A 13,616-nucleotide genomic window follows, 5' to 3' on the forward strand; every position below is an offset into this window, starting at 1 on the left:
TGCTGATGACAAATATTTATTATTCCCTCTACTCCTTAAATAGAACTGTTATTTTTAATGACATGCTTAGTTAGACCAAGTGTAACTCTTGAAAGCTGGGAGACATTAAGAGGAAAAGAATATTGTCTTACAAACCAGCTCCATTTCTGAGCCTCCCTCAGAAATAGTTATTTCACACTATTTCTAAATAAAATATGTAACTTTGATCTCTTTCATGCATTACAAACGTTTCTGAAGTGCTGGTATCCAGGAAACAAGACAAATATTCAGGTATTTTAAATTCTTAATAGATAATTTAATAATCCTGTAGTTTACAGTAAAAAAATTGAGAGTAGAAATTCAAGCAAAGTTTTCTTATAGAAAGATCTTCAAATAGATTTACAAATATAGTCTAAAAAATCTCTCACAAATGGTGGCAGGTTTTAATTCACTTACAAGTCAAGACATTCATCAAGGTAGGGGTTTCTGCCCTGCTGACTTAAAGCCTTGCTTTGGGCTTGGCTATTTGCTATTTTCTACTTGATATAAGCAACAGGAGCCTGCACATCTTTAGTCCATCTAAAAAAAAAAAGAGAAGCAATCAGTTTCTCATTGTCTATTACAGGAAGTTAAAAAAACTTCTTAAAAAAGAGCATCACTCATCCAGGAAATTTGGTCTTCCTTAAGACATTAAACATTTAGATCACTAGTTTTTCAGCCTCAAATGACAGGCATAGAAAACAGCAATCTCACATGTGAGTAACAACAAACCCACCCCCAGACATTTAATGAGCTTTTATTTATGTTAATAAGAAAAACAGTAAAAACCTATAGCATGAAATGTCTACTAAAGAAGAACAATGTAAAATCAATCTTATTTAAAATAGAAACATCTACATAGCTTGATGATGAAAATAGCTATTGGATGATTCTCCTCTGCATCCAGATGATGGCACTGAAATTCAGAGCTAACAGTGGAACTAATACATGTGTGTGATGTCTTTAAAAGCTTTCTAGGCGTGCTCAGTGTAAATGAGAAATCACATATTACTGACCACACTCTGGCACAGTCATAGGAATTTAAGCAATTAGCCACACAGCAAGCCCTGCAAGACAAGAATGCATTTTCCAACTTGTAACCAGTGATGTCTGGTTACAATGCCATTCTCAGCCCTCAGTCCTCCAGCAGATAGTTGGGGTTGACAACCAGGTATGGATCATCATCAAAAGTCTCCTCTTCTCTGGATCCTCTCAGTCCTGACTGGGACAGTTCAATCAGAATGTGGTCCTGCAACACACAAAGAGCTGTGTTAAAACCATTCACAGAGAGGTTTGTTTGTACTCTTTAGAAAGCATTTTTATATTGGTAGGACCTCTAAGGACCCTCTAAGAGATTCTTAAAAACAGCATTCAGGGGAAATCACTTCTGTGTTGTATCCTTTCTGGGATCTTTCCAGCCTAATACTTTCCACTGTAATGGTGTTGTGTCTTTAAAAGTGAAAAGTAGTTTATTTTGTCATTCTTTTTCCTCCAAAATGCCCTCATACCTCTCTGACTTTAAGCTATCCATTGAATACAAGTGTTAATTGTATTTTTGTATCCTAATGTATAATTGCTGTAGAAAAACAGAAGAACATCACACTTCTATAGTGACACAGTATAGCACTTGGAACTTTTACTTATACACATCTCTAGTTTATTTCAGTGGTTTTTCCTGTAATTACTGTAGCAGGTGTTAAACAAAGAAGACATTTATACTGCATCAATCAATGGAAGAACAAAACAGACTTCTCCAAACAGGAATGTATTCTATTAAAAAGGAAACATTTTAATATATAAGTTACAACCCTATACAAGTCAAAACCCTTTTTCACTACCCACCCATCTCTATACATACATAATGTGTAAGTCGGTGAATGACTCTCTCTATGATCTTCTTTTTATTAATTAGTTCTTGTTCAGATTCGATTTCAGATTCAATTTCCTTTAGATACCAATTAATAAGTTCACTTCTCTTTAGTGCTGCATCGTCCTCTTCTGCAGAGAAAATAATTTGCATGAACACAGCAGCAGTAAACTACCACTCAAACCGTAGGAGAAAAGGATTTACACATTAACATTCACAATGCTGAAAAGAGAAACATACTTTTAACAATGTTTAGGAAAGGTCAGACTGACGGGATTTTTTCTTAAAGCACCATATTTTGCACAGGAGGGTGCTGTGTCATGGTTTAAGTGGAGATAATTGAGAATGGAAGCTTTCAGTTCTATGCTTTCAAGTGGCTTCCAAATCCCATCAGCCTTCAGCTTCAAGAAAAACCAGTGGCAAGGACTAACACACCTTTCATCTAAGTAAGGGCTAAAGAAAAAGCACTGTCACACAAAGCCAGGAGTCATCCTTCTTACATGCACTCAGCATTTGAACAGACACTTTAATCTCCACACCCTTCCAAAAGCTTTGTAGCTTTAGTATCTGCCATGAGACAACTACTGAATTTCACTGCAGGAGTAGCCTCATGGCAACTGAAATATCTTAGCTTCTGAAGAACTAATCCAGCTGCTTAAGACAGGCTGTGGTTGTTGGCATGCATTAAAGCTTTTGCTCCAGTTTTCACTGCTACAGACTCTTCTAGCTTGGTTACACCATTGTGCACTACAAACCCTCTTCTGGCTCATTGCTACCATGAGCCTCTTCTGGCTCTCCTCTGCTGACATGCTGCTCAGCTCCATAGGTTTTGATAAATGACTACAGTAACAGAGCTAGAAACTCCAGGAAGTCCTATTTCCATCACCAGATGTAGTACTGTCATATGAGCATAGGCCTACATCTGACCTGACAAGTTTGCTATCTCAACAGGAGTGAAAATCCCATGTACAACAGCAAGAGATGCAGTAACAATTGCTCCCTGAAGTCAGGGTCTGCCCTCTTTGCAATAAAGAAATTCTTACCTTCCTCTGCTTTCCTGAGGTGCAGCACCAGGAGATTAGAAATGCGTCGGTACTCAGAGAAGCCCAGCCTGAGAGAAGCTTTGGGTGCAGCATCCTTGCTCACATCCTCAGAATGGCCATTGATCCCATTCACAAGGCCATTGACCCCAGCTGGAGCTTCTGCCTCACCTGTTTGGACACATGTCCACGTTTAAAGCTGTATCTAAAACATCTTTTAGCTATTTAATACTCTGAGCCACTGAAAAGCCTTCGCTGACCAACCAGGTGACTTGCTGAAAGAGGCTGAAGAAGCAAGAGAGTTAAGAACAGGAGCCCAGATTTCTAGAGCTCATTAGATGGGAAACTGAAGAGAAGCACATGCTCAATCAGGTAAGCTGTAAAGACTGGAAGGACTTTCCTCTTTGAAAAATTTCTCTAAGTAATTTACCATTGACTCCATCTTGGTCCTCTTGATCCTCCATTTGCTGGTCATCATCTTGGTCTAAATTGACATCAGGAGTCTCAACTCTAATGATGGACTTATTTAAAAGCCTGAAAGCTTCCTTCACATGTTTTGGGTGAACCTGAGGAAGATTTGAAAAAAAACATATATTAAATAGGCACAGGGGTGCTTCTAGTTTTCAAACAGCTCCAGAGACTCATCTCTGACTCTGACAAAGGGATTTTCTACACATCTCAGCTGATTAATCCTAAGCAGTAAATACTCTGCAAGTTAAATTATATCCCACTACAAGTACTCCAAAGTCATGCAGGGTTATGGAGGGAAAAGCAGCCTGATTAATCTTTCAGGATTTAGCAATCATGTGGAGTCAGTAAAATTTTTATTAAGCCAAAAACATTTGGGAGAAAGATCAGTGGAGCAAGAAACTTGAAAGAAATGGGTCTGAACAGAGACAATATGAAAGAGAGATGTAATTAATGATACTCTCCTCCAGAACTGAAAAGCAAAAACTGGAAAAATCATCTGTAGCTGAGCCATAACCTAAAAGCTATCTGTTTCTTTATAAGCTGAATTTAATTTAAAAGAACCCAAAGGGTGCCCTTACATAACCAGTGAGCAGGGTTCCATCCCTGCATGTGTCACATAGCCTCTAATCAACATTTCAAAAAGCCTGCTGGGTTTGAAAGCAAGGACTAGAGGGGCAGTAATCACACTACAGTTAACAGCCAGAACAATGTGCTTTTCAGCAGTGGCTGATGTGAGCAGGAGCTCAGATCACACTACAGCTACTCTTGGGGAGGTCCAGATACTTCGGTGAACTTTGGCTTTTCAGATTGCAAATGGAAGAGAGACAAGAGATTACAAACTGTGAAAGATCAGAAAGAAACTTCCAACAGCCCTGGTGACAGTAGTTGGTGACTGTCATGATTTGATGGGTAAGAGGCTGACTGCTGGCACAGCTGTGATACAAAATCATGCAAGCTCTCAGTTTGGACCAGCTGACATTAGTTTTACAAGTCATCCTTAAAAACAGTGTTTCTGGTATACAGACTGAGCATGACCATGACTCAAGCTCTTCTCCTCACCCACAGGACTACATCCAATGTGACAAACAGCAAATGCACAACTCCCAGCCAATTCCATGACCATTTACCCAGACCTCCATCACTCCCTGGTACCTCATCACAGCAGTGCATGCGGGCCATGGCCTCAGACAGGCGGATCATGCTCTCCAGCTGCCTCACTGTGATCCTCCAGGATGACTTGGCCACTCCGGAGCCATCACGCTGCCGCAGCCGCTTGTACTGCTCCACTATGAAGTCCTCAGACTCCTTGGATATCTGTGTGCCATCAAACAGAGTGCCAGGAGTTCCAGTGGTCAGAGTATTAAAGCTTTTTCTTCTTGCATTAGATTGGCAGTGTACAGCCCTTGCTGTACTGGCTGCTGCTTTTATCTGAAATATTCTATGCTATACACATTGTCTATGGAAGTATAATGGCAATCACATTATGTTGAAATTAGGTTGTAATAATGATTAAACCTATCAATGACAATGACATTACAGTAATACTTAGCTGCAATAATTATTTTACAGCAGATTTTTTAATAATTTCCTCCTTCTACTGACTTGTTTCCAGACATAATTCATGTCTGTCCCTACTAGACTGTTCTATTTAGACTTATGAAAAATCCAACACACAGCCCTTTCAAGCTGCTACTTGGATAGACCCCAAAAAATCAGTAGTAGGACCAGTTTCCCATGTTCTGTATTTTACCAAAAAGCACAGAAATAGAGGCACAATACCCTTTTAAAATAAAGACACACAAACTGATTAAGTACTAAGCCAATAAAGTACAAAAAAATCTGCAGCAGCCATGTTGAATAACCCATACTTGTGAAGTATGAGAAGGCCATGAAGTCATCCCTCAATTGTTCTAGACAAAGGTTAAGGACTGCCATGGACTATAACAGCCTCAGGTAGGCTGACTGGGTTTCTGGAGTTTAGGAGCACCAGGTTCCAAAATACACTCTGTTTCTAGGTAATAACCTGAGTTTATGGCTCCTTCCTTGAGAAAACACTACCCCAAGTGTCTTGGTGTTTGCTGGAGAAAAACCTACTGCAGAGTGATTGTTCCTTTTGACCTCCTCAGACAGAACAACTGTTCCACAGTTCACTTAAAAATTAAAATTACCTTTGGTTTAAACTGTCTTGCAAACAGTAGATATCTTCTGATATCATCCAAGGAATAGACACGGTCAACAGACTCCTCCACTCTGGAGTGCAGATCCACGATGCGCCGGGCAATGGCGTAATCTATCACCTGGGACATGGGGGCTGTGTCAGCACCAGCCAAAGAGTGAAACAACACTGCTATTCTTCCTTCCCATTCCCCCTGTTTACTGTGATCCTCATGGCTTTCCAGTAGCCAAACTCTCTGCCAGGAGGTCCAGCAGAATGCCCTGGGGGTTTTAATACAAGGAAACGCAGCAGAGGAGGGATAAAAGGCAGTTTTAGGATTTATAACCTCTTCTGGGAACTCTCCTGGGTTACAAGTTAGCCAGAGAACAGGCAGAAAGCAGCACTTTACAGCGTGGGAACTTCCTTCCTTTTCAGCCTGCTCTGTCTCTCTCACCAGTCCCTTCTCAATTAGATAATCACACTGAGCAGAACAGTGGCTGAACCAACATTAATCTCTGGATCTCATGCATTCCCAAGGCAAATAGCACATAGACAGGTGGCAGCAGTCTCAGCCTTAGTGACCAGCCATTTGTAAAAATGACTAATGGTGTTAAGTTTGCAGGTCAAACCATTACAGGATGAAAAGGCAGTATCCTTGTATTCAGCAGAGTATGTTCAAATTTGTACTGCCAGCTTTTAGCTGCACAGATAGAGCAGAAAAGCAGGAGCAAGACACTCTCATGAGATTTGCTTCAGTCAAAATTGCAGAGGGCCACCAAGATGGTCAGAGGGCAGGAGAACATGAGGTATGAGAGGCTAGAAGAGCAAGGTCTGTTCAGCTTGAAAGGAAAGCAACTGCTTTACTGGCCAGCACAGATGTGATGAAGCCAAATAGTCCTTGGATAAGAGGCAACCCATATGAACTGAACCATGAGAAATTCTGATTAGATATAAAAGTTATTCTTTTTTGAACACATCAGAGTTGTCACACATTGCAGGGGCCTGCAGAGACTGCAGAATCCCCATCCTTGGAGATACACAAAACTCACCAGGTCAAGTCTTGGCAAACTGTTCTCAATGATCTGAGTGCAAGGTTAGATTAGACACCTCCAGGGATCTTTTCAGACACAAACTATTCTACAAATCCTTAAAATTACCTCATTACACTCATCCACGAGGATGAAGAAGAGATCAAAGCGGGACATGATGGGAGCTGACAGGTTGATATTTTGTTTCAGTGACTTGGATCTGTCATAGCGGCCACCAACTGGGTTTGCTGCAGCCAAAATGGAGGTCCTGGCATTCAGAGTAGCCTGACAGTGGGAAAAAAGAAATTTAAAAAATCTGTACCTGTGACCACTTCCTAAACCAACTCATGGCAACCCAAATGGGTTAATATAACACCTTTTAGGTGGAGTCCAATGCAGGTATTACAGCAATCACCCCTCAAAAGCACCCAAACTCCACCAACAAGCCCTTTCTAACCAGGTCTCTGCCCCAAGACACAGCCTGACAATCAATATTGAAACATTGCCAGAATCCTGCCAATAATACTGAAACAAGCTCTTGAAATTGCTTTCCACAAAATTCTGTTTTTCTACAAACACACATCATTCTGTAACCTTTTTTGGGGTTACTAGGCTTTTCCCATTTTCCATTTCTTGTTCATTACTATTTAACTCTCAGTAAAATTCCTGACCTTCTTTGGGTATGTGCCACAAAAACTTTGCAACAAGTGATCTCTGTCCTGCCACAATGAGGCAGCTGCAGAGGTGACATGAAGATCTGGCAGGTGAAGCCACATCAGTACACATAACAAACAGACAGGTGATGCTACAGACTACAGAAACTCCAAGTAGTGCAAGCTACCTTCACTCCAGCTTTAGTAATGGATATTGTCTGCTGTTCCATGGCCTCATGAATGGCTACTTGATCCCGCACCTCCATCTTGTCAAATTCATCAATGCAACAAACACCCTGCAGCAGAAAAATGAAAATAAGTGACCCAGATTCAATCACTTATGAAAAAAGCATCACTAAAACAATTCAGGGCTCTCTGTCATCAATCAAACTCATTTTAGGGATGCAGGAACCTCTCCCCTTCCAAGACTCACGTTATCTGCCAGCATCAGTGCTCCAGCCTCAATGACAAATTCGTGGGACTCCTCATCCTTCACCACAGCTGCCGTCAGACCCGCAGCGCTGGAGGCTTTGCCACTGGTGTACACAGCACGGGGACTGAACTCATCCACGTGCCTGTGGAAAAGAAGAATAAAATTTCCAGTATTTCATCTATCTCTGATATTTTTAAATGTGCAATTAATCTGTATTTTTAATAGTCAACATCCTTTCAAAATATTTGGAAATTTCTACGTTGAGTTTGTTTTAGCCCTGGTTAAATACTTCACTCACATCCACACAATCTCTGAGAAATATTTTCAAATATTTTACTTTACCTTTCCTACAATTAGCACAGAAAAAGGCACAGTGCACACTGGACAATAGTTAAAGGCTGGGTTTTAATCTTACTTTAGGAACTGACTCTTGGCTGTACTTGGATCACCAACAACACAGACATTGATGTCCCCACGCAGTGAAGTGCCTTCTGAAGTGGTCTTGGGAACTCCTCCAAAGAGCATCAGCAGGACCCCGCGTTTTACTTCATCATTACCTGCCCCAGAAAAGACATTAAACTAAACATCCAAATAAAAACCACCACAATTTTCCTATTTTAAAAAAAGCTTCATACCACTAGCATTTTACAGCATTTGGACGCTTCTGCTCAGAATTCACCTATTTGCTAAGCATCCACTAAAACCTGTAGGGTTCAGTAGCAGAACACCTGACATCAAACCCAACCCTTTAGATTGGGCTTGCAGGTCTTAATGATTAAACACCACAAATACTCAAAAACTAGATTTTCCTCTTCTAGCACAACCAGTGCTGAGGGGGAAAGTCTGTGGTAGCTGGCACAGGGCTTTCAACCTTTCCCAAAAACGATAGAGACAGCAAAAGGAATTAATTAATATTTACACAAGTGAAATCTTCCCTCTCCAAGGCCACAAATGGATTCTTACCATGGATAGTAGGGAAGAGGCTGGTGCACAGATTATGGTAAAGGTTCTTATCTTGGCTCATTTCAAAAACCTTTTCCCACTCTTTCACAGACATTTGGTTTTTAATGCTTTCTGCAGTCTGTTCTTCATCTCGGAGCTCTTTTCCACCAAACTAAAAGAAGGAAATAAAACAGCATTAAAAGTAGTAACAGAGTCACTGATGAATGTGAGCAATGCAGACAGGTCAAAAAACTTGCTCTGAAATCTAGATGGGAGGAATACATTCCGAAAAGCTGCCCTTAGGCTGAGTAACCTCATTACCTTATACCTTTAAAAACCAATATCCAATTTCCTAGCAGGCAAAATCAATGGTGTAACTTTAGTTAGTGAGAAAATCCCAACTCAGTTGCTTGCACAGAGATTAAAAAAAGAGTAAAACCAATATGACTTCCTTTGCCTAAAACTGTCCTTGTAAGCATTCTTACATTAACTGGAACTTTCAATTGTCTTTGTAAACATTCTTACATTAAATGAAACTTGATGCTCTGAAATGGGGGCTAGAAACTTCCAGTCCCAGAACATACCAGATGCTCTTTTTATCCTATGTGATGGTGATGCAGTTAGAAGAATGACAGATTACAGTACCACACCATGCCAAAACCCAGATGCAGTTAGTATTAGTCACATTGCAGTAACATCCCAAGATGTCACTTGATAAACCAGAGGGAACAAAAAGGATCCCTGTCTTTCCTGTGACAAAATGCAGCAATAGGATTTCCTGGAAGAAAAGGAAATGCTGCAGAAATGGATGAAAGCTGAATGGAAATACATGTGCCAGTTGGCTGTTTAGAACAAAATGTAACACAGGTAAATAATCATTTCTGTGAAAAATGCTACGAGCAACAAAGACAAAAAAATAACCTTGCTATGTAGATTCAATGAGAATATAAAGATAGTCAAGCCAACACAGAAAGGTGGCACACACATACACTTAAAGCTTTACCCATTCCTGCTCCCTAATTTGAGGAAAAACCATACAGAACAGAAATCACCAACACCATTCAATCTCCTGTCTGTGCAGACTCACCCGTGGGTTTGTGGGTGCCACGTAACAAGCCAGAAAGACGAGTTTGTAGGAGAGCTCCCGGACGCCGAGGGCGCGCAGCCCCCGGATGCCTTCGGTTTCATATCCCTCTGACCCCGTCACCCGCGAGCCGGTTTCTGCACGCAACCCTGCCAGGGAAACGGGAGTCAGGACAGCGGCTCCCAGCACGGGAAGGACACATCACGGAGGTTGTAAGTAGGAGCAAACCTGGTGTGGCGAGCTGGGACACGTCAGGCACGACGATCAGTGAGCCGGTGAAGTCACATTTGTCACCCGCCTGGGCGGATTCCACGGCCTCTGCGCGCAGGATCACCTCCAGGCTGCGCGGGATGCTGCCGCGCGGCAGCTCCCCCTGCGTCTCCTGGATGCGCACCTGGCACGAGAGAAACTTCAACACTGAGCACCTCACCAGGTCTGAAACTGCTCCCAAAGCTACACTGCTGACAGGTGTGTTAGCTACACTGCTAAACAGCACCTGACTGTTGCTATCCATGTCAATCCCCCTCACACTACAACACACAATCAAAAATCCCCTCACTAATCAGCATCTAAGGAGCCTTGGAGCAGCTTAGAGGATGCACAGGGGTGACAGTGACAATTCTGAAAGGTAACCTGAAAGTTTCAGTTAATGTGGCTGACATAAAATACAGTTGTGGGATGTGAAGTGCTGAGAATTTGTGAGAGTAAAACAACCTGTAAGAGCAAGACACTGCAGATACCCATAAGCATCTCTTTTCATACTTGTATAAAGCACCTACACCTGGTGGCAACATGAGACTAACTCTGGCTTGAATATGTGGGGCTTCAGTGGCTTACTTAGACAATAAATGACACACAAAAAACTAATAATTTCTTGTTCTTAAACCTAAGTCTTCCAGAATAGGAAGAAACCTTTTGCATAAATTGCAGTGCCTTTTCCTTAGGTTTTTTCTTGACGTTGACAGAATAATTACCCATCTTCAATGCACAGAAGTACAAATAACACCTTCCAATTACCACAGGAACATTACTGGATGTCATCACCCCCCAACATCACCCCTGTACCTTTTGGAAATCAACAAATCTTGATTTGTTTGTGTCCAGCAGGAATCTCCTTCTGTTGGCACAGACTGGGTTTCTGCAGATGTTTGGCTGGGTGTATTTGAACTGCTGCTCCACATCTTTGATCACTGTCTGGCAGTCGAGGCACAGGAAGGTTCCACTGACCAGCTCGGGATGGACGGGGTGGGTACGAACCACCTGCCCACTGATGCGCAGCAGGGAGCCAATCTTTGCTGAAGTCAGTTCCCGAATTCTGTTTAAAGCAGAAATTCACAAGGATTAAATTACTGAGTTGACAATTTTAGGCCCAGGGTGCTAAGATACAATACAGTGTCACTCTGACTAAACAACTGCTGTAACAAACAAAAGAAACAAACTTACTACAATATATTTTCATTTTATGATTTTACATAAACTTTTAGATTAATACTAAAGGTCAAACGAATGCAAAAGTTAAATCACTGGTGCTTCAAAAGCAACACACATTAAATTTTCTTTTAACTAGAGAGGTTAAACTTGTTTGTGAAACATGATGAATTTAAGTATCTGAGTGTGATTTACAAATGAAAAACTGTGCCAAAAAATGTCCTGCACAAGATCAGGAAACTTTGTTACAACTGTATTGGCCAACTGCACATTTCACACTACATAACCAAAACATTTTCAGCATGCTTTGACACATTCTGCCCTGGCAGTGAAATAGGACAAGTTTCTGGAATTAAGAATCATCTTACTTGTGTCTGGTAGGCAGGTCCTGGAATGCAACATAAAAATCCTTGTTTGCAGGAACATTTCCGTGGTCTCTGGCAAAAGCCTTTGTTGCTCGACACAGGTAAGGATAAACCCTGAAATATGGGGAAAAAAGTTCAAATGTTAGAGAAGCTATCAAAATGCCTTCTCTGCTTTAGATTACATCAAAGGCTTGTAACAGATTTCCAGGTTCTGACTTTTAATCCTATGTTGTATAACCCAAAAAACCACTCTAAATATGCTGTGAGATCACTACATAATAATGCTATTTATGCTATTGTTTGAAAATAGACTTTTCAAAGTCTCATTTTATGACACTTTTATCTTTACGTTAAGAAATATATCTTCAAAATCAGTGACCAACTCAATAAAATATCATCAGAGCATGAAATTTTAGAGTTTATTCTGTATTCTCATACTGACCACCTACTTCTTTACCACAATAAATGCAATTATCTGGTTAACTCATGGTTTCCAAAGAGGAATCCACTGAGAAATGTTTTAGCCACTTAAAAAATAAAGTCTTAACTATTAGAGTTTTCAGGATGCAGAAAGAAGATAAGCCTCTTATATTTTTACATAAAAGCAAGACATTATGGGCCTGATACTCCAGCAGAGCTGCTTTACCTGAAAAAAAACCCCACTTTACATTTTACCTGTAAAATTCCTCCTGAATAGTGGTAGAGAGCTGCTGATTGAACTGCTCCAAATCTGCAAAGCTGACGATCAGTGTGTTCCGCTCTGGCCGGATCAGCTCCTCAGCATCTCGCAGGTACTTGACCTCCCCATCGCTGTTCTGGAACCTGAAAGTGATTCAGGAAAACGCTTCACAATCACACACCAGGCAGCAACTGAATACTTCTGAGTTCAGGAGAAAAGACAGAGGAAAGGATCACTGACATTCAGCATCACACAGTCCCTTGCAAAGCCCTTTTCCAACAGAATTTCTTTTCCTACCCCCTTGCTACATCTGCTCTATTCACACCCTAGCACAGACACACCAGATTTACTTTCATACAGTAGTAGAGTTGTCCCAGCACCAGAAAAAATTTATGTAAGGTTTAACAATGACTCTGCACCAGCAAACAAGGTTTTGTCTTCAAATCCGGGTGATGTTAATGGTTTCCTTATTTGATGCGGATGGGCCTCTCAGGAACCAAAACACAGGGAGCCAGATGTATTAATGTCTAACACCCAGGCCGTGGAATGCGTTTTTACCATAGCTGTGACAAAACTTTGTTAAAATGGACCAAATGCACCTTAAAAAAAATCATATAATTATAGAACCGTTTGATTTTTAAGAAGGGATTTTAAGATCATCTCGTTTCAATCCCCTGCCATAGCAGGGACACCTTCCACTAGACAAGGCTGCCCAAAGCCACATCCAACCTCAGACACTCCCAGGACATCCCAGATTCTCTGGGCAGCGTTTCGGCGGAAACTCTCCGAGAAGGGTTTTGCCTACCAAGAGAGAACCGGGCTGCCTTCCTACAGGTTCCTCCCGGCAGGGCCTGAGACCACAGCCGAGCTTTTCCAGCGGAACGCCAAGGGCAGGGGGCACCAGGCCCTGACAGGATCTCTCCAAATGGCGGCCCCTCCGTGAGGCGCTGCCGGCCCGCCACCCGCTGCCGACCCCGTCCGCCCGCCGCCAGGCCCGGCCCCCGGCACTCACTCCTCTAGGAAGTCCAAGAACAACTTCTGGCACTTCTCGGCCACCTCATCGCGGACCTGCTGGTGCTGCGGCGCCGCGCCCGCGCCCCCCACAGCCGCCACTGCCAGATCCATCCCGATCGCTGCCGCTGCCCCGGCCCGGCCCCACAGCAGTTCCCGCCACGCCGCGTACCACGTGGGCCGCGCGCCCGCCGCGCCGGCCAATCGGCAGCCGCTGCGCCGCAGAGCCCCGCCCGCCGCGGCCGTTTTCGCGCCAAAGCCGAGGGGCGGCCGGGACTGAGGGCGGGCTCTGAGGCGGCGGCCGGGGCAGCACCGGGCACCAGCCCCGCCCCGAGCTGCGCCGTCAGGGACAGAGAACGGGGGACGCTGTGGGCTTGTCAGCGACCTGCTCAATGCTGCGGACCGCTAGAGCTGTGCCAGAGCAGCACAAAATTTCCCACTG

At 42.7% G+C, this 13,616-nt stretch overlaps 1 protein-coding gene across 1 annotated transcript; it reads right to left on the minus strand.

Annotated features, from left to right (window-relative positions):
• Nucleotides 1-273: 273 nt before the first annotated feature.
• On the minus strand, nt 274-13,327 carry MCM6 (minichromosome maintenance complex component 6). The gene is made up of 17 exons (XM_058809556.1): nt 13,176-13,327; nt 12,160-12,306; nt 11,488-11,598; nt 10,757-11,006; nt 9,920-10,085; nt 9,695-9,840; nt 8,629-8,779; nt 8,081-8,222; nt 7,666-7,807; nt 7,421-7,528; nt 6,709-6,864; nt 5,565-5,693; nt 4,549-4,710; nt 3,356-3,491; nt 2,929-3,096; nt 1,877-2,016; nt 274-1,267 (listed from the first exon to the last, which is right to left on the minus strand). The coding sequence occupies exons 1-17, from the start codon at nt 13,286-13,288 to the stop codon at nt 1,154-1,156; spliced, it is 2,481 nt and encodes an 826-aa protein (XP_058665539.1). The 5' UTR covers nt 13,289-13,327; the 3' UTR covers nt 274-1,153.
• Between the last annotated feature and the right edge of the window lie 289 nt (nt 13,328-13,616).

The sequence above is a fragment of the Ammospiza caudacuta genome, chromosome 8, assembly GCF_027887145.1.
Source record: "Ammospiza caudacuta isolate bAmmCau1 chromosome 8, bAmmCau1.pri, whole genome shotgun sequence".
Lineage (NCBI taxonomy): Eukaryota > Metazoa > Chordata > Aves > Passeriformes > Passerellidae > Ammospiza > Ammospiza caudacuta.